The 27,823-nt window shown below is 38.7% G+C and overlaps 1 protein-coding gene across 9 annotated transcripts in view; it reads left to right on the top strand.

Moving 5' to 3' along the window:
- The window catches only part of PCNT (pericentrin), a 100,137-nt gene that overhangs the window by 16,573 nt on the left and 55,741 nt on the right, over positions 1-27,823 (top strand). For 5 of the 9 annotated variants that reach the window (XM_048952501.1, XM_048952498.1, XM_048952499.1 and 2 more), the window contains exons 7-25: positions 166-2,649; positions 2,733-2,825; positions 3,052-3,228; positions 4,206-4,461; positions 6,274-6,332; positions 6,535-6,709; positions 8,568-8,704; positions 9,230-9,341; positions 12,672-12,713; positions 13,407-13,671; positions 13,951-14,038; positions 15,366-15,582; positions 16,345-16,583; positions 18,818-19,293; positions 20,608-21,184; positions 21,988-22,221; positions 24,081-24,245; positions 26,202-26,348; positions 27,576-27,727. In XM_048952501.1, the coding sequence (XP_048808458.1) occupies positions 166-2,649; positions 2,733-2,825; positions 3,052-3,228; positions 4,206-4,461; positions 6,274-6,332; positions 6,535-6,709; positions 8,568-8,704; positions 9,230-9,341; positions 12,672-12,713; positions 13,407-13,671; positions 13,951-14,038; positions 15,366-15,582; positions 16,345-16,583; positions 18,818-19,293; positions 20,608-21,184; positions 21,988-22,221; positions 24,081-24,245; positions 26,202-26,348; positions 27,576-27,727 (6,095 nt within the window). The remainder of the gene's footprint in view (positions 1-165; positions 2,650-2,732; positions 2,826-3,051; positions 3,229-4,205; positions 4,462-6,273; positions 6,333-6,534; positions 6,710-8,567; positions 8,705-9,229; positions 9,342-12,671; positions 12,714-13,406; positions 13,672-13,950; positions 14,039-15,365; positions 15,583-16,344; positions 16,584-18,817; positions 19,294-20,607; positions 21,185-21,987; positions 22,222-24,080; positions 24,246-26,201; positions 26,349-27,575; positions 27,728-27,823) is intronic. The other 4 variants (XM_048952500.1, XM_048952502.1, XM_048952505.1 and 1 more) reach the window with 4 other exon arrangements.

Raw genomic sequence — 27,823 nt, 5'->3', positions numbered from 1 at the left:
GGAAGAGCCTGCACTGAACATATAATTTGTGCATAAGGTCAATGTTACTCTGTACTTAAGGGGAAATGTTAATTGTGAAGAGACATGAAAAACATGAGACTTAAGGAACTTAAAGCATGTCAATATTTCAGTGGTAAATTTCATATGTAATATTTTATTTTTAAGAATACCAAAGATAAGGAATATCCGCTTGCCCTAATGGAAGAGGGTACGAAAGATACAATGCAACAGCTATCTGAAAGCATAGGAGAAAAAGATGACTGTATTAAAAGTCTCCAGGATCTACTGGCATCAGAAAGATTCAATTTGTCTATACTACAACATACTCTTTCTCTCCGGGACTCAGAAATAACAGAATTAAAAAACGAAATAACCTTAATCAAAATGAAAGAACAGCAACATATTGAAGAACTGAAAATGAATCATGAAAAGGATGTTTGCAGACAATTGGAGCACTTGAAGGCTAACCTGGAGAAATGTCACAGAAAAGAAATTGCAGAAGCCAAGCAGATATATGAAGAAGAAATGATTTTAAAACATAAAAGTGAACTTGAACAGTTAAGGAAAGAACTTTCTGCTCTGAATTCTGAAGAACACATTCAGAATTTAAATAGAATAATAACTAACTTAAATAATAGTCTTTATGAATCTGAAATTAGTAAAGAAAATTTGAGAAAGGAACTTGAAAACCAGCAGGAAAACTTCCAGAGAGAAAAAACTGAGGTTGAGATTCAATACAAAGTTTTAATTAGCGATCTTAAGTCTCAACTTTCAAAGGCAGAAGAGCAGGTCAAGGAAGCCCAGCAATATGAGCAGGAAAAACAGCACTTGAATGAAGGGATTCAGAAACTGAATTATTTCATCCATGAATTAAATAAAAAGCAACTTTTTGAGGCTGCAGAAAGTAAAGATGGAAAGCAAAAGCATGATGAAGAGACTGTCTCCAATAAAAACCTAGGGGAAACACAAACTGTACCAGATATACTGGAGTTGCAGACAGTGAAGCTTGAGGAGATGTTGAATGAACCATGCCGATTTAGAGAAGAGCTAGATCCTGACAAACTAGATTTCCAGTATCAACCAACAGTAGATTCATTAAGGGATGAATCGGAAGAAATTGTGTGCTCAAAGATCAGAGAGCATAATAAAAGTAGTGGAGATCACTTGTCTGAAGAACCGTTGCCAGAACTAGGATTTTTCACTGCTGATGAAGAGATACTATCAAAATATCTTGTCTTCACAGAGAGACCAGAGCACTCATATGTGTCCGGCTGTTCTGAAGGTTATACCACTGAAGAAGATAAATGCAGTAGGATTGGGATAAACAGTAGTGTGCTTTCAGATCCCAGCACAGATTTTAAACCTCCTCAACTAAACTTTGACCTTGATGAAAAATCATGCATTGGCAGTTTGACTAAAGAGACATTTGAAGAGACCAAGGTGGAAGCAGAGGCCTTCATTTCACTTTTGTCAGATGGCTCCCAACTGCAATGCAAAATGAGTGACTATGGTGACATAAAGGATGATGAGAGAGCTTGTGTAGTAGAGAGATGTGTGAAGCTAACTGAGCAGCTCTGCAAAAAAGAGTCAGCCTTGAAGAAATCTCATCAGGAGACCCAAGAAGCTGTTGAAAAATGGAAGAAAACGATAGCTGAGCTCTGTGAAATTAATGTGGAACTGAATAAGGAACGTGAAGCACGGCTATGTTGTGAAGAACAACTTCTTCAGAAAACAGAGAGGGAGAAAGAACTTGAAAACAAAATAAACCTCCTAGTAAAGCAACAGAATGAGGATGGAAGCCAATCTTACTGTGTTACAGAACATTTAGCAGAAGTGTCTAAATCCTCTACCTGGCAACAAATGGTAAAAGACCTCCAGGAGGAAAAAGAAATGTTGATGGTGCAGCTGCGAACTCAGGAGCAGTTAGTGAAGGAAGTTCAAGAGCAGAAAATAGCTTCTGATTCTGTAACGAGTGAAGTACAGACTCTTTTTGGACGTCAGTTGGCTGCTTTGCAAAGTCAAAGGGATCGAATGCAGAACCAGCTTGATGCTCAGAAGGCTAAAAACCAGAGAGTAACGGAGCTACTTGGTCAGAAAACCATACTGGAAGAGACAATGCTAAAAGAACAGGAGGTGCTCAAAGCAGAAATCAATAACAAAGAGCAAGACTTAGCACTCTTGGTGAAGGAGAAAACAGCATTAGGAGAGAGATTATCAATCATGGAGAAGGATCTAATAAAAGCAGAAAAAGCATTAGCAACAAATGCTAGCATCATAGCAGATCTTGAGAAAAACATACAGGAAGTTAATACTGAAGTGCAAAACATCAAAGAAGCACAGGAGTGTGAAAGACTAAGATATGAGGATAGGTTGAACTTCAACAACATGGAAATTAGTAAACTTCATGCTGAAATAAAGGCAAAAAGTACTGAATACAGTGAGAAAGAAAGCCAACTGATTGAAGAAATAGCTCATTTGAAGAAGGTTCATTTGGAGCTTGAAAATTACTTGCGGGAATCCTTTCAGTCTGTACAAGATGCAAAGAAGGCACAGTCTGAGATGATGAATTATTATAAGGAGGAAATTGTTAAAATGGAGACTCAGCACCTTGCAGAATTAACTAAGCTGAGTTTGACACACAAGAAGGAGGTAGGCAACACCAGTAGTGGCAGGTTTTGGATTTTTGAATACTTAAAAGTAGTCATTGCAAATGTTTGTATCCCTGTTTTCAGATAGAAGAATTAAATGCTGAAATAAAAGATAAAGTTGAAAAGCAAAAGAAGTTGGAGGAAGAAAGAGTAGAACAGCTTGCTTTAGTAAAAAAGGTAAATAGTGCAATCAAGTTTACTTCAGAAAAATAAACTTATTCTGCATTGTTTGTCACCTAAGCAAGGTAAATGTTCTGGAGATGGAAAAACCTATCAATTGTTTTCTTCTATTTTGTCTTTGATTTGGGACTGGGGGAAAGGAGAATTTTCAATCGGTAACTTTATAGTGGGGGCTAACCAGCACTGTTATGAAGAAAGCCCTTTATCTGAGCATTCTGTGCAGGTACATGAACGAGAGCATGACCGTGAAATTTCTGAACTTATTACTAAACATAAAGAGGAAATGGAGGAGCTCCGTGCTGAACTTAATAAAGAAAAGCTACAGCTGTTGGATGAACTTCAGCAGCAAATGGCAGCCACGCACAAAGCAGAGATTGAGCGTGCCCAGCTCCAGTCACAGGTAAAATAAATAAATACAGCAATTACTGTATTCATTGTGAACAGAAGGGTCTGCAATTTTTGTCCATACTAGGCATGCTATTTCATATAATGTTTAATTGAGTGACAGATATTTCCTTGGTGGGTGATAATAGCTTTTTTCTGCAGGAGCTCTTCAGAGTCATTCTCTGTGGCTGTATTTTAACATTAATTTCAAAGGAAACTGAATTTGATTTTTATTTTCCTTATAAGTTTAATAAATAAATGTATACATTTTAAAACCCCAACATTTTAGTTATCCTGCTAATTACATTTGTTGAATAATTGCTTTTGTGCAAAATTGAAGCTTGCAAACCTGACTTCCTTCTAAGTATTTACTGTTTAGTTTTTTTTTTTTTTTTTTAACACTTCTTCTAAATGTAAAGTGGAAAGGCTAGGTCTAGTTGTCTAAATTTGACTAGGTCTAGTTGTCTAAATTTGACTAGGTCTAAATGTAAGATGCTGGTGTACTGTTTAGGTTATTTAGGAATTACAAATTTTCAGGCAGTATGTTTTGGCTGCCAGTTTTAGTTGATGGATATTCACTATTTTAGTTGAATTTAGTTTCCACATTTCCAATACCACTTTAGAACCTTGCTATGTACCATATTATAAACAGTAACAAGAGAATTTCTGTAATACTCAATGAAGGAATGGGATGTACATGTGCTCTGTTCCAAAGACTGTACGAGAATGGACATATGCAAGGTATTTTGTTAAAGTTGCAGTTAAGAGGCAGATGAGGAAAACTTACTTTGCACTGAAAATTGTTGATAAATCTCACTGTTGCAGAAGTCAGTTCTGTCTCTGCCATGACGAAACACTTTTCAGGTACAGAAAAGCAAAACTTAGAGGTGCTAACAGTTGAAAGCAATTCAAACTGAAACTGATGATGGGGGGGGGGAAGTGAACACCTGCTGTTGGAGGAGACGCTAAAATGTTTTTTCTTCTCCATTACAGACGCTTCACAGCCTTGAATTGGAAGCATTACGCCTAAGTTTAAATAACTTGCACACCTCCCAGCTTGAGCTTACTCAGTCTAACTTGAGAAAAGAAAAGGAAATTGCACTTGTGGAGCTACGGGAGATGCTCAATGATAAGCGTGCTCAGGAGATAGCAATTCTACAAAGCCGCCATCAGCTGGAGGGGGAGAAAATTAAAGAACGTTGTTTGAAGGAAAAAGAAGACCTAATGTCAAAGTATCAGCAAGAATTAGGTATTAAATTTGGGAATAACTGGCGAGATATATTGAAATTCAGTCAGTATTATTCTGCCTTCAGGGATTTCCATCGTGATGTAGATTCGGCCTTATGATTGAAGGCTGATATTGCCTAGAATAGGTATAGTGGGTAGACGTGCACGTGCAGGATTAAACTTTGAAGGGCAAAAATAAAGTTATCCAGACCTAATCTTAACTCTTCTTCAACTATGTGCATGTTCTGCAGTTGTGTCTGTAAAACAGCAGTATATTGAGCTAGTTGCTTTCAGGAAGCATTAGACAGGGCCGTCCCAAATAATTTACTTGGTGCAAAGAGTAGAGCTCTTATCCGTGTTTCTTAAGGGTTTTTATAGCCCTAAGTCAGCACTGACTTAGTTTCTGACAAGATGGTGTGTTTCTGACAAGATGTGTAAAAACTTACTGCCTTGCCCACTTGTTGGTTTCAAAAGTAAGAAAAAGGACTTGGAAAGGATCTGAAAGACTCAGTGTGAACTTGTACCAGATGTTCTGTGTGAGAACCAGGAGGAAAGCCACAGCTGTCAATACTGAAGCCCTGCTGATGGCTCTGTGCCCATTTTGGGGGTATTTACCCCTTTTCAGATCAGAGAACCATTTCTGAACAATATGGCAGGGCTTAAGGAACTTCTGGAGAAAGGTGAGGTCTGCAGCAATTCACTGAAGAACTTGTAGGAAACTTTTCTTTAGTTCTGCTTTCCTGAGAGGAAGAAATATTTTTGGTGGCTTTTTGACCCAAGAACAGAAGAGCATAAGTAATATAAAGAACTGCTGGGTTAATGGGGTTTTGGAGTACAAGGGGGTCTGAGCAAAGTTCTCTGAATCAGTGCTGTTTATCTGCATTTTGGCACTGTAAGTTGAACATAACCACTTAGAAATGCTTGAATACAAGGACCTGAAGAAGGTCTAAAATTAGATGATGCAGGAGAAATGTGAGCATTGTAGATGCTGTTATCTGGAAGGATAGAGGAAATTTTCAGGGAAGTGGTGATTGAACATGACCCTAACTCCTGTGAGAACTCATACATTCTTATCTTGTAGATGAAATTTCATCTTACATCTGACCGTTGGCTGGGTAGCTGATAGTACCTCAGTCTCTGGAGTCTCATTTCCCACTGAGAAACTTGAAGTGATGTTTAAAGCTAAGGCAACAGCACTTGGAAGAAAAGAAAGTTTTCTGGTGTTCTCATGGCCCTGCAGAGGTGCTGAGTCAGAACTTATAAGGAAACAAGGAATGAACTGGGAAGCTGTCAGTGAAAATGAAGCACATAATAGTATCTGTCTTCTGCTCTGTTTCCCATGCATTTTTAGAAGACATTTGAAGAAAGTTTCCCACTTGCTGTTGTCTGCTGCTCTTTTGCTATGTCTCTGGCAACAGAGATGATTGTATCTCTTATGTGTTATGCAGTGAAATACTGCTGCCTAAAATGACAGTGATGGGCATTTGAATTTCCAAGTGTGGAAAAAGGAGGGTAGTTTATGTACTTCTTTAAAGTGTCATACTGTCTCTGTGGGCTTAGTTGGACATTCCTTTACTAATTAAGCTGTCCTTAGCCTCCAGGCTTTTCTTAGCAGTTACAACTGCTAGATAATTATCACTTTCTAAAATGAAAGGGAATTACTGGGGTATAACATAACAATAGGATTAGATAGGCATGCAGCAGCATAACCTGCAAGGGTCTACCTATTCAAGCTCCAAGTGTGATGTTGAAAATGTTCATCTATATTTCTACTTGTCATTTAAACATAATATTGTATATACATTTATTAATGATAAGGATTTTTATTTCACAGTTGATCAAAGAAAGAAAATAGAACTGGAAATGGAAGAGAAACATATTCAGATGCTAGAGGTACAAATTTTGTTCTTCATAGAGGGAGGGGAAAAAAAAAAGAACAATTTCCTTTAATAAACCAGAGCTGGAAGAAGTCCCATGTCTACTACGTGTTTGTTGTAGTGGACAAATAAATGGAACATAAAGGGGAAAAAAGTCCCCAGACACCTGATATTTGCTAAATGTTTGCTTTAATAACGCACATATCTTTTTGTCTTAGACTCTTAAAAGAGACTGGGAGTTGGAGTCTGAGATGCATTTAAAATACACGTGTGAGGAGCTGTCTAAAAAACATCATGCTGAAATAGCAGAGCTGCAGAAAACTCTGGAAATGGAATTAGAAAAAGTCAAAGCAGAGCTGGGACTTCTTTCTCTTGAGAAGGAACAATCTGAAAGTAGGTGCTATGATCTGAAAAGCAGGTTTCTTTATCCAGCAGTAGCAAAGCTATCCATATAAAAAAGCAAATACAAAACATATCCTTGTACAAGAATGAGGTTGGTGGCATGAGACTGTTGAAAACAGGAACTAAGTGAGAAATGTTCTTAAAACTCACATAACTGCATTTAATTTTAACTTGCACTAGACAGGTGTTTTTCTTTGAAAGTATTAAAGGTTTTTTGCTGACAGATTAAAGCCAGCTTTAGGCTAATCAAGATTTCTGTTCATATTCATGGAAACTTCTTCAAACTAAAACATGCACCTTCAGATTCTTGTAACAAGAATCTTATACAAGTTACAACTTGATGGAATGACATCTTGTTTAAGTACTGTTCTGTAAGTGACTTTTAAGACTAGCGTAATTGGAGGTTTTTATTATCTTTAAAAGTAATTTAATGATGAATACCTAACCAGATACATCCTCTGCTGACGTGCAGATAGAAGATAGAACTGTGAAGAGCTTGGATAGGGATTGAAAATTTGATGCATTTACTGGAATTGTGATTTACTTGCACTTATTGCCAGTAACTGCATGAGAAGGATCCACAAGATACGTACGCTGTGAAGAGAGAGATCTCGTCAAGTAGTTGAGCATCCAAGACTCTCTGTCAGTGAGAGATGTGGGAAACATTTTCCTCAAACGAATGAGAATACTGTGCTACTACTGCTGAATTCTGATGCCACCTGGCAAGCAGCAGGACCAAGTTTGAGAAGTGAAGGGTGGCCTTCTTATGTGCCATAGGCCTGGTGCTTTCACTGTGTTTGGATGGCCTTTGGCTGCTATGAGGACATATTTCTACAAATGGCTTGTTCTCCCCTGCCTGCACTGGCTTTACCAGGTTTCCATGAACCCGTGTCTGTAAAGTTTGTTCTGTGAGGGTAGTGTGAATCTCTTGCAGAACACCATGGCTGAAAAACAATCAGTTTACTGCAGGTGTTTTCTGACAGACCAAGATTTGTTCACTGAATGAAGTAATTGCAAGTTTAGGGTTTAGAGGCAAGTTTACAGGGTTCAGAGAGTGCTCAGCACTGAGGCATGGCACAAGCCTCTCCAGTCCTTCCAAGTCATCTCTTTCATTTCTCGCTACTGGCTGTAGTTGTAGGAGAAATTCTGTGTTTGTAGGCCATGCAGAAATGTTTGATTCCCTTAAGAAAATGTGCTTCTAGTTCAGAATGCTTCTTGTATATGCAGAGAGCAGGTATTCATCTCTCTGGCATTACTGTTTGGTTGCTTCTTGGCTAAGAGTGTGTTATATAGACATATGGGAACTGCTGAGTCACGGCCTGAACCTCTGATTGATCACCTGAGGCGAGCACTGGTGAAGGCAATTCACCTTGCTGCTGGGGGGGGTGGAGCCTGGCTCCTCTGGGAGCTCTCTCCTAGACCCATTGAAGAGCTGACTGCCAGTGGGGAAGGATCTCTTCTGGAGATCCCTCCTCTGGAGTTTTGCAGCCTGGGACGTGGGTAAGCGTTCTGTCTATTCTCCTTTTGTTATTATAATCTGCTTTGCCAAGCTCTCTTGTTTATTTCATAATTATAACATCTTTATATTCATTGACTATACAGTAGAGAACTGTGGTAGCACTGTATAGAAACTTTAGATATTGAAATCCCTTATTTTTCGAGATATTTGTAGTGATATGAAAGCAGTGAGACCTCTATGAAAAGGCTTTTATTGTTGTGAATCCTACAGGAAATGTTGTAAGCCAGCATAGTGGTCTGAATACATGCTATTCGTATTTTAGTCACACAGGTACAGGTTGTTACTTGTTAGCCAGGATGATGGTGTAACAGAACTCATTTTCAATTTTAGAGAAATGTGTAGATTTGGAGAAGCAGCACCAGTTAGCAATCACAGCATTAACTAAACAACTGGAGGCTGAACATAACCAACTCCTGGAAGATATGAAGACAGAAAGCCAAGAAAAAGAACAGAATCTACAGAAGGAGGTAAAGATAATTTTTTGCATTGACTAATTGATTACTATGTGTGCAGATCGTATACTTGTGTTATTATTTGGGTAACTGTGTTTAGGGGTTTAAATGAAAAAAAACTAAAGCACACTCATAAAGTAGGTGCATACTCTGGGACCTTCTATAGCAATTAATAATCATTTGAATGCAACTGCTGTTCTGCAGTTTGGTGCCATTCCTTCCTCTGTATTAAGGATTGGCACTTCATTATAGGTGATGTTCCTGATTTTTCTGAGTTTTGTGTTTCTTGCTACTTGATTCTTGCTAGCAGTGTTAACTGTGGCATCAGAAGGGAGCAAATCCCTTTTTAAAGTACATCTAATAGTTAAGCACTACTCAGTATCTCAGGTATCCTGGGTCAGGATATGAATGTTTTGATATCACTGATGTTTCCACCTTGTTCTGATATAACTGTATATGTTGCATGTAAAGTAAGGAATCAGAAAAAAAAAAAAAAAAAAAAAAAAGCTTTTAATGAAATATTGTTATTAAATTCCATAGCTGGAAAAACTTCAGATCATGCATGAAGAATTCAAGACTCGATCACAAGAAGAAGTCAGGCAGCTTTGGTCTCAACTTGGCAGTACCCGAGCAAATCGGCAGGAGTTAAGTGGTATGCTCAAAACTTATGCATTTTATTTTGTTTCATCTTGGTCGTGTGGTTGGTGTGAAAGGAGTTTAATTGTGTACCCAGAAATGCACTGCTAGGTCACTGATACGTGAAGTACATCACACCCTAGTGATTGGGTGTGTGATGAGTTTGTGAAGTGAAAGGTGAGTCAGTGTTTGATGTCTAGTTGGATGTCAAAAAATGTGGTGTGGCTCACTTGTTTTCCATTCCTTTCTCTGCTCCAGCCTGCATAGTGTAAATATCTGTAGTGAAAGCCAAACGACTTAATTGCCACTTCAAATAAATGTCGTGTAGTTAAAGATGGAGAAAATCCTGGTCAGTGAACTAACACGCTACTTTTTGAATTCAGTACAGGATTATAACTTCAACTGAGAAAACTGTTGATTTTTAAGATCACCATGTCGAATCATAGAACTGTAGAATTGCTCAGGTTGGGAAAGACCATAAGGATCATTGGATTCAACTGCAACCTAACCATACTACCCTAACAACACTCTGCTAAATCATAGAATCGTAGAGGTTGGAAGGGTCCTCCAGAGAGAGTCCAACCCCCCTGCCAAAGCAGGTTCCTTACACCGGGTCGCACAAGTAGGTGTCCAGGTGGGACTTGAATATCTCCAGAGAAGGAGACTCCACAGCCTCCCTGGGCAGCCTGTTCCAGCACTCTGTCACCTCACCTAAAGGAGTTCTTGCGCACGTTTGTGCGGAACTTCCTATGCTGCAGTTTCTGGCCGTTTCCCCTTGTCCTGTCTCCACACACTGCAGAAAAGAGTCTGGCCTGCCACTCTGCACCCCCCACCTTAGATATTTATAGACCTGGATCAGGTTCCCTCTCAGTTGTCTTTTCTCAAGGCTAAACAGACCCAATTCACTCAGCCTTTCTTCATAGGAAAGATGCTCCAGGCTCTCCTCAATCTTTGTGGCCCTCTGCAGGACTCTTTCCAAGAGATGCTGATCTTGTTTGTTCTGGGGAGTCCAGAACTGGACACAGTACTCCAAATGAGGCCTTACCAGGGCAGAGTAGAGGGGGAGGATCACCTCCCTCGACCTGCTGGCTATACTCTTTTTAATGCAGCTCAGAATGCTGTTGGCCTTTTTGGCAACAAGGGCACACTGCTGGCTCATGGCCAACCTGTCATCCACCAGGACACCCAGGTCCCTCTCTGCAGAGCTCCTCTCCAGCAGCTCATCCACCAACCTGTACTGGTGCATGCAATTATTCCTCCCCAAATGCAAGACTCTACACCTGCTTTTGTTAAACCGCATCCAGTTTCTTACTGCCCAGCTCTCCAGCCTGTCCAGGTCTCGCTTCAGGCTGTCAACCAATCCTCCCAACTTCATGTCATCAGCAAACTTGCTGAGGGTGGCCACTATCCCCTCATCAAGGTCATTGATGAAGATGTTGAACAAGACTGTACCCAGCACCGACCCCTAGGGGACACCACTGGTTACAGGTCTCCAGCTAGACTCTTCACCGCCAATGATGACCCTCATGTCCCTGAGCACCACATCCAGATGTTTGTTAAACACATCCAGGAATGGTTCAAATACCTTCATGGGGAGCCTATTCCAGTGCTTAACCACCCCTTCTGTAAAGAAGTTCTTCCTGATATCCAACCTAAACGTCCCCTAGTGTAACTTGAGGCCATTTCCTCTTGTACTGTCACCAATAAGAAGAGACCAACTCCACTCTCACTGCAGGCACCTTTCAGGTATTTGAAGAGTGCAATAAGGTCTCCCCTCAGCCTCCTTTTCCCCAGACTAAATAGCCCCAGTTTCTTCAGTCTCTCCTCACAGGCCTTATTCTCCAAGCCCTTCCCCAGCCTTGTTGCCCTTCTTTGGACCTGCTCCAGCACCTCCATGTCCTTTTCTGTACCGAGGTGCCCAAAACTGAATACGGTACTTGAGGTGAGACCTCACCAGTGCCGAGTGCAGGGCAGGATGACCCTGTCCTGCTCACCACACCATTACTGATCCAAGCCAGGATGCCATTGGCCTTCTTGGCCACCTGGGCACTCTGCTGGGTCACATTCAGCTGCCTGAATCAGGCAGCTTTCCAGCCACTCCTGCCCAAGCCTGTAGGGTTACCCAGGGTTGCTGTGACCAAAATTCAGGACCTGACACTTGGCCCTATTGAAACTCATACACTTGGCCCATCAATCCAGTCTATCCAGGTCCCTCTGTTAGTGCCTTTCTCTCTTCAGGCAGATCATCACTCCCTCCCAACTTGGTGTCATCTGCAAACTTACTGATGGTGCACTCAATCCCCTTGTCAAGATCTTTAATAAATATGCTAAATAGAAGTGGCTCCAGTACTGAGGCCTGGGGGACACCGCTCCTGACCGGGCACCAACTGGATTTAACTCCACTGACACAGCTCTTTGGGGCTGGCCATCCAGTGTTTCACCCAGTGGAGTGTGTGCCCATCCAAATGACTTCAAGAGGTTTGTTGTAGCTGTGAGGATTTTTTTCTTTTATTTGTTGATAGGCTACTTTATTTTAAAAGAAAAAGGCAGAAATATTTCAAAAGCATGTGATCCTGTTAAATCTCCTTTTTTTCCTTTTTGAAATGTGGTGTGAATTTTATGTATCTTAAGATTTCTGATGTAAATTATTACACTCACAAAGACAACTTTGCAGCGCAGAAGTTGGAATTGACATTTTTTGCTTGAAATGAAGTAGAATATATCTCACTCATATGCGTACAGCATATATGTTATATATAATAAATACATAATAAATGAAAGTGTAATTTTTAAGAATAAAAATAGGTGACGTGATTTTAACCTTGACTCTGTATGTTGCCTTTGGTAGATTGTAACATTAGATGGCATTCTTATACTGGGTTGGTCTAAACATATTATATTGCCATTTGTTTTAAGCATAATTTTCTGGGCTAACTGGAGTTGTAAGTACCTCATCACTGGAGGTGTTCAAGACCAGATCGGGTGGGGCCCTGGGCAGCATGATCTGGTTGCAGCACTGCTGGTTGGCAGCCCTGCCCATAGCAGGGGTTGGAGCTAGATGATCTTTGAGGTCCCTTCCAATCAAGATGTTCTATGATTCTATGAAAATTTCAGAGTTTTTTAGCTATTGTAACTGTAAGCTTTTGAAGTATAATTGGATTTTGTGAAGGTGTTTTTTTTTTTTCTGTCATTTGTTCATACCACTCCATAGAATTTTCTTGAATTCTTGAATATCCCATCTCTGTAGTCCTAATCTTTATTAACTCTTCAAATGACATTCCATGTGACTAATCACTGACATTAGTGTTGCTTGTACCCTTTCTGTTTCTCCTTCATGTTACTTGAGATGGTGAGTCAATCTGGTCGAGGATGGAAACTCGTGTTCCAGGTGAGGATCTCTCCTTGTATGAGGGGCTCTTAATGGTGTTTGGTTTTTCACTGCTTCTCTCCACTGAAGTCATCGTGTGACAATGCATTTGAACTAGTTTGAGGACTTACTGTGGTGGATCCAAAGCATAGCAGCTGGACAATTGGATCACTGCTCAGATTTAAAAATGACCTTTCACCAAAGGTGAAAGTTATTAGATGTTTTCCTCTGTTAATTTCATACTGGTAGGCAAAACCTACCTATGTAGTATTGGATTTCCCTTGCCTGTGCTGTTAGTGTTCTCACTAATCCTGGCTTGTCACTTGATTCCTCTGATCCTTGTACATAACAACTACTGCCTTAAGCAGATGTAAGCAGTGTAATTAATGCTCTTACTCCTTGTTTGTGTGTTTGCTGTGAAAAATTTCACTCCAAGTATGTGTTGCGTTTTTTCCTTTTTGTCCTTCATGAAATGCAGTTCTATCTTCAGTTGATCTGTGTAGATTCATGAAAACCTTAAGTCACCATCACCTACAAAGTTAAGCCATCTGGAGAACTGTTTTTTCTTACACTTTTTGTCCTTTTCCTACCTTGGCTTCTGCCTATTGCTTGTGGAATAACATTTTACAACTATCTCAACAAGTAAGATATGGCTGATTTTCATTTTTAGTTGTACTCTCTTGAGTGCTCATGCTGTTTTTATTTCCATTCCAGAGCTGAAAGAGCAGCTCATGGCTCGTGCATCACAGGTGGAAGAAATGGAGCATTTAAAGCAAAAATTTGAAGAGCAGCGTCAGCGAACAAAAAGTGAGCATGAGGCTGAATTAGAACAACTGAGAATCTACTTTGAAAGAAAGTTAAGAATTGCTGAGGAAAACTACAGAGAAGAATTGACTTTGCTGCATCAGAGACTGCAAGAACTGAAAGAATATTCAGTATCTGAGGTTGATGTGAGCCATAATCAAGTAGGGAATATCAGGTATCTTTCTTTTCGTCTTGTGTTCTAATGTGGAGTGTTTCCATTTGTTTGTCTAAAAGGTGATGTTAGCCTGTAAATATGTTGGGATGGGGCACTGGGGGATTTAGATTAGTCAGATACCTAGCAATGGAAGTAATGAATGTGGAGGATACTTTCCTATGTAGCTATTACAGTGGCTCTATGCCTGCTTTTCATACCATATGGTAAGTCGGTACATTTAACCTATTCCGTGATGCATGGTATAGTCTTGAACTTTAAAACACTTTTTCTCTTCCTCAGTTCTTCTGTCACGGTTTTTGGAGAGGTTGAGAAAGAGAGAAAAGACTTTTTCCTTGATCAACTGAATCAACAGCTGGAGCAACATAAGGTAGGATTTTGGAGATATTGAGGTACACACAACTTATATGGAAATTGATGTCTGATTCCCAGCTCTTAGCAAAGGGTTAGTTGTATTTGTGATGTTTATTTTGACCTGATTATTTTTGTTAGGTATTTGTAGATTATTACTTTCAAATAATCCATAGGATATTGTGTCCCATATCTAAAATGGAGCAAGCTCTTACTAATTTCTTCCACGCAAGTGGGGATTTTGCAACATTTCTTTTCTCTATATATTCTGTAGCAATTGTGCCTCTTACTGCTGTCTGTTCTAAGTGGCTACACTAATTTGGTCTCTCCTCTGTATTTTCATATACCTTTTTGTGGTTTTAACATACTGACTTTTTAGATCGATTTATTTGAAGTTGACTTATAGTCAAGAGGAATTTTCCTATTTTGGTTTTAGGTTTTTATTTTTTTTAAATTAGCTATAAAAATAATTTTCTTTAATGACAGGATGACAAGCAGACAAGACATAAACAAGACAGCATGAACTCAATTTCATCAGTAAACAACACCAAAAAAAAGACGGGTATAAAATAAATGAGAAAAGAATGTATCGTGCTTTTTTTTTTTTTTTTTTTTTTTTTTTTTATTGCTCCAGATTGTTTCTGACTGAGTATGAAACTGCATTCATAGGTCATGATCTCTAATTTGTCTACAGCTGGGAAGACATCTGTGGCTTCCCAGGGAAAAAGAAAAAGGGAACTTAAAAACAGGGGGCTGACTGACTTTTTGTAGAGTCTGATAGTGACATGAAAAGGAGAAAGGTTTTAAAGTCAAAGGGGAAATGTTGTTTAGATGTCAGGGGGAACTTTTTACTTGGAGAGTGGTGAGGCTGCCCAGAGAAGCTGTGGGTGTTCTCTTGAGGTGTTCAAGGCCAGGCTGGATGAGGTCCTGGGCAATCTGATCTGGTGTGTGGAAACCCTGCCCGTGGCAGGGAGATTGAAACTAGATGATCTTTAAAGCCCGTTCCATCCCCTTTCATATAGAGGAGGAGTCTTTATAGTCTTGAGAATTGATGGTTTCTCCACCTAGATGCTTGTGGGACTTTCCTCTCTATTATATCTTCAGACAATTCCTGAAATTCTGCTCTGTCCTGTGACATGATTCTAGATTGTGTATGCCTTGAGTGGCTCTGCCACTGTACTTAATAGAGTGACAGGAAAAGAGAAGAATTAGGGCTTTTGTAAGCCAGGTATATAAATGTCAAGCACACACTTCTTAGTGGAATTAATTTTGTATTCTCTCTTAGAAGAATCTCATCATGATTTCCTCAAAGGTGAAGATGTCTTTTTAAATCATTTCTTATGCAGGAAGAAATTGCCTGTTTGCAAGGGCAACTTAAGGAAGATCACAGACACGAACTAGATTCCTTAAAGTCTTCCCTTGCACTTCAATATAAAGGGGACCTACTGAAAATGAAGATGGACCTCTCAGACAAGTATATAGTAGAAATAGAGGAAATGAAAAGAAAGCATTGTTTAGAACTTGAGCAGCTCCGTGCCAGACTTTCAGAAGAACATATCAAAGGTAAGATAAACTTACAGATTGGAAGTAAAATGGCAAGCTGATTGTGTGGATAGCACCTTTTCAAAAAAAAAAAAATTTAAAGGTTACCTGATGAAATCGTTAATTTTTTGTTGCTTTACTTTACGGAAAACACTTAAAAACACCAGTGTTAATCACTGGTATTGAGCACTTTGCTTTTTGACTCTTATGGGGATATTGAGTTGCTTTTCTAAAGATTCGATGACCTGATGGTGGTTATTCTGTAGTAAAACCTACTGCAACTGAGGAACAGGAGTTAATCACATTCCATTCTTGATGCATGGGACGCCAGTGTCAATTCGTGAATTAACACTAAAAATTGCAGAGAAAGATTTTATCAGGCATGTTTAATCACTGTCATATCTGGATGAAGTAGGTCATTTCTCAGTCCTTTCCACGGAGTATAAACGTCGTTTTGTGGACTTCATAGCATTCTGTTCATATGACTTCAATATCTTTTTCCTTCTGTGTTTTCCGCTGGTTGTTGCATATATACTGGTATGAATTTTTTGAACAAAGAAAGAAGTATTTGCGGGGAACAGGTTTTGTGATAGGTAGCTATTGCTATAGAACTCAGGATAAAATTCCTTTTATGGCTAAACTTAATGAGACTTTATACTGGTCAATTTTGTGTAATTTCTTAACAGTTACTCTTTTCCTTGACAAATGCTTTCTTGTAATTTGTATGAATATGCTGACTTGTGTGCATTTTATATCGAAACAGTACATTGTTTCTTCCCACAGAAATCACTAAATTGCGCCTGCAGAGTGCTCAAGATGCAGCACGTCAAGTTGAAATGGAGGTGGCCAAGCGAGTATCTGTGCTGGAGGAAGAACACAAAGTTAAGCTCTCTCTCCTCCGCTCTGAGGAACAGCATATTGCAGAGCTTTCAGAAGAAATAAAGTGTTTAAAGGAAGAGATAACTAAACAAAAAGACTTCTTTGTGCAGAATGAGAAGCATCTGAAAGAGCAAATGGAGCAGGTAACCCATGTTACTGTGCTGTTTGTGTGGAGCCAAGCAAGCACAGATCTGCTAGGAAGGCCAGGGAGATACACATGGCACTCATCTTTTACACATACCTGATTAATGATGTTAGCTTCAAGTTTAAATGGAATTGCATGGATACACTTGAATAATGGAATGTATATTTGTAATTCAGAGCGTGTTAGTGTTAAACACTTGAAAGTTCAGATAGTGTGGAAGGGGAAGAGTTGCTTCAAGGGTTGATCCTGTCCACCTTTTCATTAAAGTGAGTCAAACATACACAACCACTTCTGATACATGTACAAGTAAAGTGATGCAGTTATGTACTGTGATGCGTCATGCAGTAATGGAGACTTTAAGAAAAAGTGATGCAGATGGAAAAAACCTTTCTTTTGATTGGGTCCCCTTGAGGCAGTTTCTGGTTCTGATAGGACAGTTTTCTGAAACAAATAGTTTTTCAGACCAGATTTTTGGGGAGGAAAAAAGAATAGGGCAACAGATTTCTGTTTTCATTTTGCTCTGGCTCTTTGACTGTTAAAGCTTAAGAGATTGAGAATCATAAAATCACTTAGGTTGCAAAAGGCCTTCTAGATCAAGCTCAATCATGTCCTGACCTACAGAGTCCTGTAACAAAACCAGCTCCCTTAGCGCCACTTTCACACATCTCATAACTGCCTCCAGGGAGGGGGCTCCACCATTTCCTTGAGGGTTCCATCCGATGCCTAACCACCGTCTCTGTGAAGAATCTCTTCCTGGTGTACAATCCAAACCACCGCTAGAATAATTTGAAACTATTTCCTCACTTCCTATCATTTTTCACTTGAGAAAAGAGAATGACACATTTCGTACTGCAACCTCCTTTTAGGTAGTTGTAGAGAGTGTTGAGTCTCCCCCTCAAACTCCTCCAGACTAAACATCCTGAATTTCCTCAGTTGCTCCTCGTAAGTCTTAGTTTCTGCTTCCCTCATCAACTTGGTTGCTCTTCTTTGTATGTGCTTGATCAACTCAATATCCTTCCTGTAGAGAGTATTCTCACCAGTGCTGCATGCAAGAAGACAATCAGTTTCCTGATCCGACTGACCACACTGTTCCTTAAAAAAGCATTTGGCCTCCTTGGCCACACTATTGCTCTCCTGGCTCATGTTTAGATAGCTGTTGACCAGTACCTCTAGGTTCTTGTGTACTGGACAACTTTCCAGCCACTTGTCCCAAGCCTGTACTGCAGTATGGGGTGGATGTAACTCAAGTGGTACCTGGTGTTTACCTTGGTTGAATGTCTTGCAGTTGAACTCAGCCCGTTGATTTAGGCTAACTCCATCTCTCTGCAAAGCCTTCCTACTCTCAAGCAGATCAACTCTTTTGATATCACCTGCAAACTTTCTGAGGGTGGATTTGATCCGCTCATCAAGATAACTGATTCACATTTCATTTGGCTTCTGGTCTTTGCCTCTTAGAAGCAAATTAAATTGTTGCCTCTCAATTTCTGTTGCTTCATAAATTGTTTACATGCATTGTGTGTTAATCTGATTGTTTGTTTTTTGCTTTTCTGCCTCTTTATTTGGCTTGTAGCATAAAGGAATATTTAAATACCTCTTCAAAAGAAATCCTCCAAGTGAAAGCTGAAATGAAAAAATGTTACTTGATACATCACTTTTATTTGATCTTTTATTAGCTTTGTTTTCCTTTTAAGGAATAAGCATGTTGTTTCTGTAGTTTACATGCTTACCCTTGTGTTTTTTAGGGTCTTTATTGCCTTTTGTCATTTAGCAGTCATTTGGTGCTTGGCTTCTGTTTTTATGCTAGATGCTTTTTACGTGCTTTTTGCTACGTGTAAGAACTATCCTTGTAATGGACTTCAGTGCTGTGTATAAAATATCACAAGGATGTTAAGGGTGAGGAGAGGTATAAAAGAAAATTTTAATGATGCTCAATATTAGTAACTTTTTAAGTTGAACTTCTGGAATGAAGAAAAGTGACCACAAGAGAACATAACAAAGGGTACTAATAATTTTTGCTTTAATTCTCTTTCTCTTTTCTCTACTCCAATTAATTCTTGAAAGTGAGCTGAATTCAAGTTATATAAATTTATACTTTTGCCTTACTTTTGTTCAGAAGGATGACTTGCACGCAAGAATTGAATCTCTCTTAAGACCTTAAATGCTTGAGAAGATTCAATTCAGGCACTTCCATTTGGTTACTGTTTAATGCGTTTTTAATGACTGTTTTCACAGGTAAAATTTAAAATTGCTGAGGATCATGAGAATGAATTAAAGGAAGCCAGGGAAGAAGTTCAGAAAATAGAGACTATGTACAAAGAAAAAGAGAAGAAATGGAAATGTGAAAGTGAGGACCAGAGAATCCAAGCAGAAGAGAAATTATCATTGTTGCACACAGAACTGCAAAATAGGTTGGAATGTGAGAAGCAGAATTTACAGAAGGAGTTTGAACTTCGTGAAACTCAAATGAATCAGCTCCAAGATCACCAAGCTGCCAAAATTGTAGAATTAGAGAAGTTGGTAAAAGAACAGCAAAACAACTTGCAACAGCTAGAAGACAGCCTTGCAGTTGCACAGGCCACACAGAAGTCTCAGGAACAATATGACAGTGACCTGCAGGCAGCCAAAGTGCTTATGGCAAAAGAAATGGAGAAGGCCAAGCTTTGTCTGCAGGAAGAGTGTGCGCTGAAACTTATGGAAGCACAAAACAAGTAAGCCTTGAGTATTTGAGCATTTTCATTTGCTGGGGATGAGTAGCCATTGAGTTGGTAATCATTGCTACTTTTTTCTTATTTTGCAATTAGCGAGTGACAGTGGTGTAGATTGTCACTTGATGGCACCAGTTTACTTATTTATGTAGTGTTTACTCTACCAAGGTATAGTAAGGATGTCCATTATTATATCTAGTCTGTAGCCTAGTTTTCCTTCTAACAGTTAAGGTTACAGCGCAGCTTGTATTCTAGTCTTGGAGGAGAGAAAGCATGCATGACATACAGATGGAAAAACTCTTGCATTATTTTTTAAGATTGTTTGAATTATTCTAATGAATTTGAGCGTATCTTTCCTGGCAAGTAAAACTTGTTATCCACTGAATGATGAGGCTGATGGGCCATATATGGTGTTCTTTAGCGAACTAAGTTCTGATTGGAAATGAAGGTTTTAAATGCTCAGGTCTGCTCCTCTACTATCCTATTCTCCATGCCTTATTTTATTATATTCAAGGAAATCTTCAAATATGTGTATATCTGCATACGTTACTTAAACTTTACCCCTGTGACTCTGTCCTCCTCAGATACATGCTCATTTGAAAAGGATTGGAGAAATAATTACAGTAAGAAAATGCTGAAACCAGGAACTTAGCCTTTAAATAACCAATCACTTCTTAATTATTGGTCTCTGTATTGAAAAAATGCTGTAGTTAATGATTGCTGCAAACTGCAGCATTTCCAATACTATGTCTTCTGCACTGAGCTTTGAAGTAGATCTCAGCTACTGTCAGTTTGGAGAAGCCCTTCAGTATTCCTCATATGCTTCCATGGTGGATTTAAGTCCTGGTCTAAACTAGATGCATTTAGAGATATTGTTTATGACTGTTCACTTGTAGACAACACATTTGAAATGTACACATTGTACTAATTGTGTTCTAGATGCTCTCACAGAATATTTGCTCAATCTTGTTTTGATACTCGTTTTTGTGGGCTTTTTGTGCACTACACCATCAGTGGAATTTAAATGAGACGGAGAGAGCAAGGTTTGCATGTTACTCTGTGTTGGTAGAAATGTAATAGGAGTTCAAACTTAGCTGGTAATAACCAGATACAGCCAAAAGACATTGCCTAGACCATGATGTGGCTCTAAAATCATCTTTTGGTTTGCTTTGAATTAGTTCTTTATTAGAAACATAAAGTGAAGTTATGGAGTATAAATAAAGCCTTGTTCCTGTTCTTTGTTACTTATCTATTTATTTATTATTTCAACACAAAGTGCCTGACAATATTCTCTTAACTTTATTGGAAATGATTTAGGTTTATGGAGGAACACAAAGCTTTGACTCAGAAGTTCACGGCTGAGCAAGAGTTTCTTCTCCAAGAGCTGAAGAAGAAACATGTTGATGAGCTAGAGCTTCAAAGTCAGCAGCTACAAGAGAAGCATAAGCAGAAAATTTTATCTCTGACAACTGAATTTCAGAGAAAGCACCAAGCTGAAATTAAGACACTTAAATCTACACTAGAAAGTAAACAGCAAATTCAGCTTGAAGCTTTTGTTGCTGAGCTTCAGACAAAACATCAAGCACAAATTGATGCGCTGGAGGCTAAACACTTATCAAACCTGGATTCCTTGGAGTCATCCTACCTATCTGAAATTCAGAATATAAGAGATGAACATAGGCAGGTTCTTGAGAAGCTACAGCTGCATCACACAGAGCAGCTCCGTGAAAAGGATAAAATGAATCTAGCATGCCTCGCTCAGGAGATAGAGATATTGAAGTTAAAGCATGCTGAGGAACTTCAGCTAGCACAAAATAATTTGAAAATTGAGCTAGCTACTGTGCATATGGAAAAGCTTAAAATTATGGCTGTAGAAGCAGAAGAAGCTCATAAGGTAAGTCAAAAAGAAAACTTACTTTAGAAAGTGAAATTTCATGTTATATTTTTAAGCCTACGTAAGTGTGAGAAACTGTTGAAGTTTGTAGGATCACTCTTGTTCTTTGGGTATATTTTCTGCAACATCTTTTGAGCCAACACTAAATCTTGTGTGGCTATACTGTGACTTGAAATAAGAAACTGAAGATGAAAATGAATCTTTTTAAGAGACTGAGCAAGTGGAAAAAATGTACCAAAATATTGCAAGTCAAAAAGTTAGGAAGACTTCTCTAATTGCTGTAATAGAGGATGTTCCAGAGGGCTGTAATGTGTTTTCTTGTGGTGTGTGGCTTTGTTTTGCTTTGTTTTGCTTTGTTTTGTTTGTTTCTCCTCACCATGCCTACTCAGCTAGCCTAGTGATTTGATGGGGTTTCTGTGTCCACATAGACTCAGAGGAAGGTCTTCTGGTGAATAAGATTTTTTTTTTTCCTGTGCTGTCCGCTAACTAATCTGAAGTCTGCACTTGAATTGTTCTTTAGCGTAAAGACTTTACAAACAAAAGGTTTAATGTTGTGTCAATGGGGAGTTCTATCACATATAAGGGAAAAAGTACAGAATTTACAGAACTATTACTAGATGGAAATGGTATTTCATTTCAGTGGTACAGAGTGTGTATGTACTTTTTATGAGACAACATTGCTAATGCTTACTTCAACTTTGGTAGAGAGGACGTGCACTTTACCAGTGGGTTACAAAAATATTTGTACTTTATTTTTACCCTTGTTTGTTTGTTTGTTTTGTTGTAAATTAATGCTTAAACAGGATGACTTAAAAACAGCTCTACAAAATCAGAGAAGTTTGCTGGAAGAAGAAAAACGTCTAGCCTTGGATATATTACGTGAGGAAGTAGTGCATATGGAGGAAAAACATAGAAAAGCTTTGCAAGAACTTCAGAATCTTCATGAGGCAGAAATTAAGAAGCATAAGGAAGAGCACTCCAGGCAGCTGGAAAAGGAACTGGAGAAACTAAAAGCACAGCATGAGCACGAACAGGAGGTCAGAATGTTGGTAAAACCTCAACCCCAAATAAGCCATAGTTTCACACAGAATAAATTTCATCTTATTAACTTTAGAAGTAAGTTGACATATCCAGATGCTTTTCTGGATTTCTTGCAATAGTGCCAATTGATAAGAAGAGACATAGTTAACATTTTCTAGCCTTGCTTTATCTAAGAGGACCTAAGAATTCATATATGTGCATTAGCCTTATTTTTTAAATTTAAATCCTTGTTTAAAACTTTCTGTCTCTACCTTTTGGGGAACCCGTTCTTCTTTTAATTAAACATTGTAAAGCTCTCATTTAATAGGTAATAATTTCAATAGGTAATAATACTAACTTTGTGGAAAGTAGCTGCTCACTTTAAGCTTTTATTGGTGATCAACTTTACTATCATACATTTCTTAGAGTAATTATAGCAGGTAATACTTTTTCAAATGTGTTTTATCAATAAGATTTGAAAATTGTCCTTGTTGCCATTAAGGCTTTACTATTTTTTCTTCTTCCTGGAGATGTTTACATGTAAGTTTAACGAAAGCAGTAAGGCATATGAGCTCATAATGAAAGCTAAAATTCAATGATGAACAAAATTATTTTTAAGTATTGAATGGAGGAACTCATTTTTGAATGTTGATATGAGGAGTTGCAAATAATCAAGATACTCTGTAGTATATATTATGCTTGTATATTAGAAGTAGTCACAAACAACACTAACTTTATCCAACTGCTACTGAACAATGCAAGATATGTTTAAATTTGCTTTTTCAGTTACTAATTTGAAAATGATACAGTAAATAACTCCCTAATTTGATCATTACTTTTGTATTACTTTTTGTATTACTTTGTGCACTTCACAAAAAGTGTTGCTTTGAGGAGACCAGTTTTCATTGTGTTCCTAGGGATTGTCAGGCCCTAGAGCTGGTATCTGTTCCCATTACAGACTCTCTTTACTTTTGGAAGAAAAGTCTGCCTAGGAAATAAGTTTTGTTATTAAGTGGGAAGTACTTTTCATTATAAATGTTTTAGTTTTTACTCCTAGAAACAGGACTTCTCTCTATTCATGGAGTAACTCTTAAAGAGTGTGGTTGAGGAGATATATGAGGGATCTCTTCTGATATTTTTGGTGTCTTTCCTTGTTTGAAGTACAGTCACTCATGAGATAACACAAGACAGCCACCTAATGATTAATTCTATGACAACAGGAGAAAACTTGTCTTACAAGAGATGCTCTTTATGTGTTTCTTTCTTTCTTTTTTTTTTTTTTTTTTTTTTTTTCCTCCTTTGTAGAATTACAGAATAGCTTGGGTTGGAGGGACCTTAAAACCCATCCAGTCCCAACACCTGCTGTGGACAGGGACACCTCCCACCACATCAGGATGCCAAGAGACCCATTTAGCTTTCTTTGAACTCTGCCAGGGATGGGGTACCCACAGCTGCTCTGGACTGCCCATGCCAGGACTTCACCATCCTCTGAATTAAGGATTTCTTCCTAAGATCTAATCTAGATCTGTTTGCTTTTAGTTTAATTTGTTACCCCTTGTTCTATCACTACACTTAGTCATATGTCTGTTGGAAATCAAACAAGTAGGGAGTAATGTTAATCTTACTTGTCGGTCTTGTGAATATAGGAACTGTTTGGTACCTAATGGCTTCTCATTACTTAATACTTATTTTTATAAATTTGCTTTTCCATAGCGAGCATGAATATGAATAGCAGTTCTGTATGGACCTGAGACAACTTATGGTGAAAATTCTCCTAGGCTTTGGCAGGCCTTGATTGTTTGTTTTTAGTTCAGTTTTTTTTTCCTTTATTATAACACTGTGGTTAAAATACTTTATACTACTTCCTTGTCTGCAGATGTATGCTTCTGCATCAGCCTCTGAAGTTGAAGCTGTGAGGACAGCTCTTCTGTCTCAATTTGAGGCAGTGAAAAAGAAGCAGCAGCTTCAGTTCCAGGAAGAGATTGAGCTGTTGAAGTGTCAGTCAGAAGTACTCCTTGAACAACAAATTGCACAGCTGAAAGTAGGTAGAGTTTAATGAACATGAACTTAAAAGTATGTACTAAAAGCTTATTTTTCTGAAAATGAAGAATTGTGCCAGTCAGTTTGCTTGCTTTTGTCAGCCTAAGCAGAAAACCGATTTAAGATCTGATGGAAAACTGGTACCTTTAGTTATTCAGAGTTCCTTTGTATAATCTGACATGTCCTTAGTGGATGTACTGCTTCTGAGAAGTACAGAAGAAGACTGCCTCAGTGATTTTGACAAACAACTGTTCTGGTTGAAGAAATCCTCACACTGCTTTAAGCCTGTTCATTTCTGTCTTGCTAATAGCTAGGCACTCTGCTGGTTGAGTCTGGAATCATAGATGGACGTGGCTCTTCTGCCTTGCTGATTCTAGGTGGGGTTTGTATTGTTGTTTCCAAATGCCAGTGTTGCTCTTTGTTCTTTCCTGTGATGACAGTCCTTGCCGTGTCATCAAGCAGTATACACTCATCAGCTGAAGAAGTGGTGATGGTAGACTTATTCTCCTCAGCATCTTCCACAAATGATTTGAGGCAGTATAGATGACTACTTGTGTTTTGCTTCATGCTTTGAAGTCCTATTTTATCCCTTGAGGGGAAAAAGGTTTTTTTTCACTTCTCCAAACAACAAGGAAAGCATTTTTCACCTGGAATATATTGGTGTTCATACCAATGAACACCAATTTGTTTTGCATTGGTTGCATATGGTTGAGTGCACCCTCAGCAAGTTTGATGATGACACCAAGCTGAGCAGTGCAGTTAATACAGCAGAAGAGAGGGATGCCATCCAGGGCGACCTTGATAAACTCATAAGTGGGCATGTAAGCGTAACGAGGTTTGGCAAAGCAAAGTGCAAGGCTTTGCTCTTTGGGGTACTCCCAGATTTGTGTAAAAGCTGGGAGAACTCCTTGACAGTAGCCCTGCTGAGAAGGACATAGAGGTTCTGGATCTAGATCAGTTTGATCAGTTTGATTTGTCATTTGAAAAACTGAATATGAGTAGGCAGTGTGTGCTTGCTGCCTGAAAAGCCAACGGTATCCTGAGTTCCGTCCTGAGAGGTGGCTGGTAGGGCGAGGGAGGTGGTTGTCCCTCTCTATTCTGCCCTTGTGAGGCCCCAGGAGTACTGCATCCAAATCTGGAGCCCCACAGGAAACATGTGGAACTTTTGGAGAGGGTCCAGAGGTGGGCCACAAAGATGATCAGAGAGCTGGAACACTTCTCCTATGAAGACAGGCTGAAGGAGCTGGGCTTGTTCAGCATGGAGAAGAGAGGGCTGTGGGGAAACCTCATTGGGGCATTCTGGTATATCAAGGGAGTTTAGAAACACGAGGGAAATCAACTTAATGCAAAGGTAGATAGTGATGGGACCAGGGGGAATGGCTTTAAATTAAAGGAGGGGGATTTAGATTAGAAGTCTATTTCTGAGGGAATGTTGAGGTGCAGGACGATGTCACAGTTTTATCCCTAAATCTGTGTTCATGAGGGGGACAACAGGCCCACAAACCCACCAGCCCAATTTAATATCTTCTAGACGATTTAGCTATTTTCAGTTTGTTCTTATAAATCACTTCCTGTGAGGAAGTCTGCACTATGTGTGTTGTTTATTTGCAGTTGCCTCTGTCCATCTCCCTTTTCTGTTCCTTGTTATGGTCTCAATAGTTTGAAATGACAGGGATCTTAGCAAGCACATTAAGAAAGTTCATTTAAATAGTTAACTATTTTTAAATCATTGTTCTGGCATAATTTTGTTCATCGAGGTGTAAACTGTGTAGGTTATTGCTAGTTAAACTGAGAAATGAGACAGCATAGTTTAAAAAAAAAAAGTGAGTGTATGTGAAAGGAGGTGGTTTTTATTCTCTTACTGTAATTCAAACTGTATGTAACTTATGAGGAGATAGTTTTTGTTTTTCTCTCTTTCCTTTCTTTGTGTAATTCAAATTATATGTCACTTATGTAGGATGAGTTTGAAGATGAAAAAGCAGCTTTAATACATGACCAGGAGCAAGTGTTAATTCAGGAAAGGGAGAAAGTACAGGCTGCTTGCCAAGAGGAGAAGGAGACATTGTCAGCACAGCTACAGGAAAAGGCAGCAAGAATTATCCAGGTGTGTGGAAAATATTTTAAACTTAGATTTCAGCTGTTCTTCTGCAACTGTAATTTAATACAGTGCTTTCATCTGTCTCAAGGTATGTATACAAGGAATGTGTGTGTAGTTCTAGTAGCTGCTAGTTTCCAAGGTGCAGTGTATTATGGACTTACGGTAAGATGGTCTCTTAGCTGAAATGCTACAACTGTAGCATGGAAATTAAAACTGAACAGTAGTTTGAAAACTGCCCTTTTGTAAGAGAAGGTTGAATGTTAACCATTTTGTTTTATATGTACTGATGCTATCTGTACTTATTGCATTGTTTTCCCTAGAAAATAGTGCTCTAGCTTTTGACAGGCCAACAGACCTATAATTTGGGAGTATGGACAGGTAAATGGGAAATATGGCTCCAGAAGTGGCAAAGACAATATTTGTTTGCTAAGCAAAATAAAATTCTATACCTCCTGTAAAGCAAATCACTTGGCTGTAATTTAGATTACCCAGAGACCTTAAGATATGGAGGAAAAGCATGGAAAATTGTTTGTCTTAATTAGGGAACTTATAATGGTTGTTTTTTTTGAATAATCAAAATAATGGCTTTGAGTTCTCGAAGTAGAAGACATTAATATTTTTTTGTCTTCACTTGCATTTCAGAAGGCTCTGATCAAAATGTAAATTTGGTATATTGGAATATTTTGCTGTTGATATATGCATTCATATAGATATACATATTCTTTTAATGGAATAGAGGTGCCACATGAAGAGAAGCGTAAGGAGAAAAGGCATTTTCTAGAAAAGTCTTTTTCATGCACGGCTTGTAAAGGAAAGAAGAAAAGTACCTGAGAACGATCATACTCTGTCAGGTTGCTATTCATGTTTGTGTACAAGTGTCAAAATTTGTGCCTTGGTCATTGCTTTGCATTTTTAAGGTGTGAACAACAAAAATTAAACTGAAGTATAACAAACTTTTTATAAGCTTTTTCATTGCTTCTGTGTGCTGAGTCTGAATGCAAATGAGACAGCTTCCTAAAATGAAATGTACATCAGAAAAGGAGAATAAAGAGAAAAAATCCCATTTTAGTCTTTCTGCTGCCCTTTATTTCTAGTGCTTTTGGAAGCAAGTTTGCATTGCAGAGGGTGATGATTAGGTAAATATACAGAAACTAATGGAGTGTAGGAGTGAAGTTCACAGTCTGTGCAAAGTGATCATCTTTGTCTGTTGTGTTGTTATTGAATTTTCCACAGCTGGAAAAGAGAGTCGAATCTTTAAATTGTGAAATAAAGGAGACCAACTGTGAACTGGAGACACTCATAGAGCGACGGGACAGAGAAAACCAAGAAGGAGGCAATTTGGTAGCCATGTTGAGATCTGATATTGAGCAGTCCAAAGACGAAAGGTTTGTCCATCTTGGGTTGGATAGTGCTTTGTGGTTATTTATTTTTCTCATTTCTTATGAATAATTAAATTAAGCTAGCTCAAAATAACAAAGATG

The sequence above is a fragment of the Lagopus muta genome, chromosome 8 (assembly GCF_023343835.1).
Source record: "Lagopus muta isolate bLagMut1 chromosome 8, bLagMut1 primary, whole genome shotgun sequence".
NCBI classification, from domain to species: domain Eukaryota; kingdom Metazoa; phylum Chordata; class Aves; order Galliformes; family Phasianidae; genus Lagopus; species Lagopus muta.
Note: the sequence above shows the minus strand (reverse complement) of the source record. Positions and strands in the feature narration are given on the sequence as shown.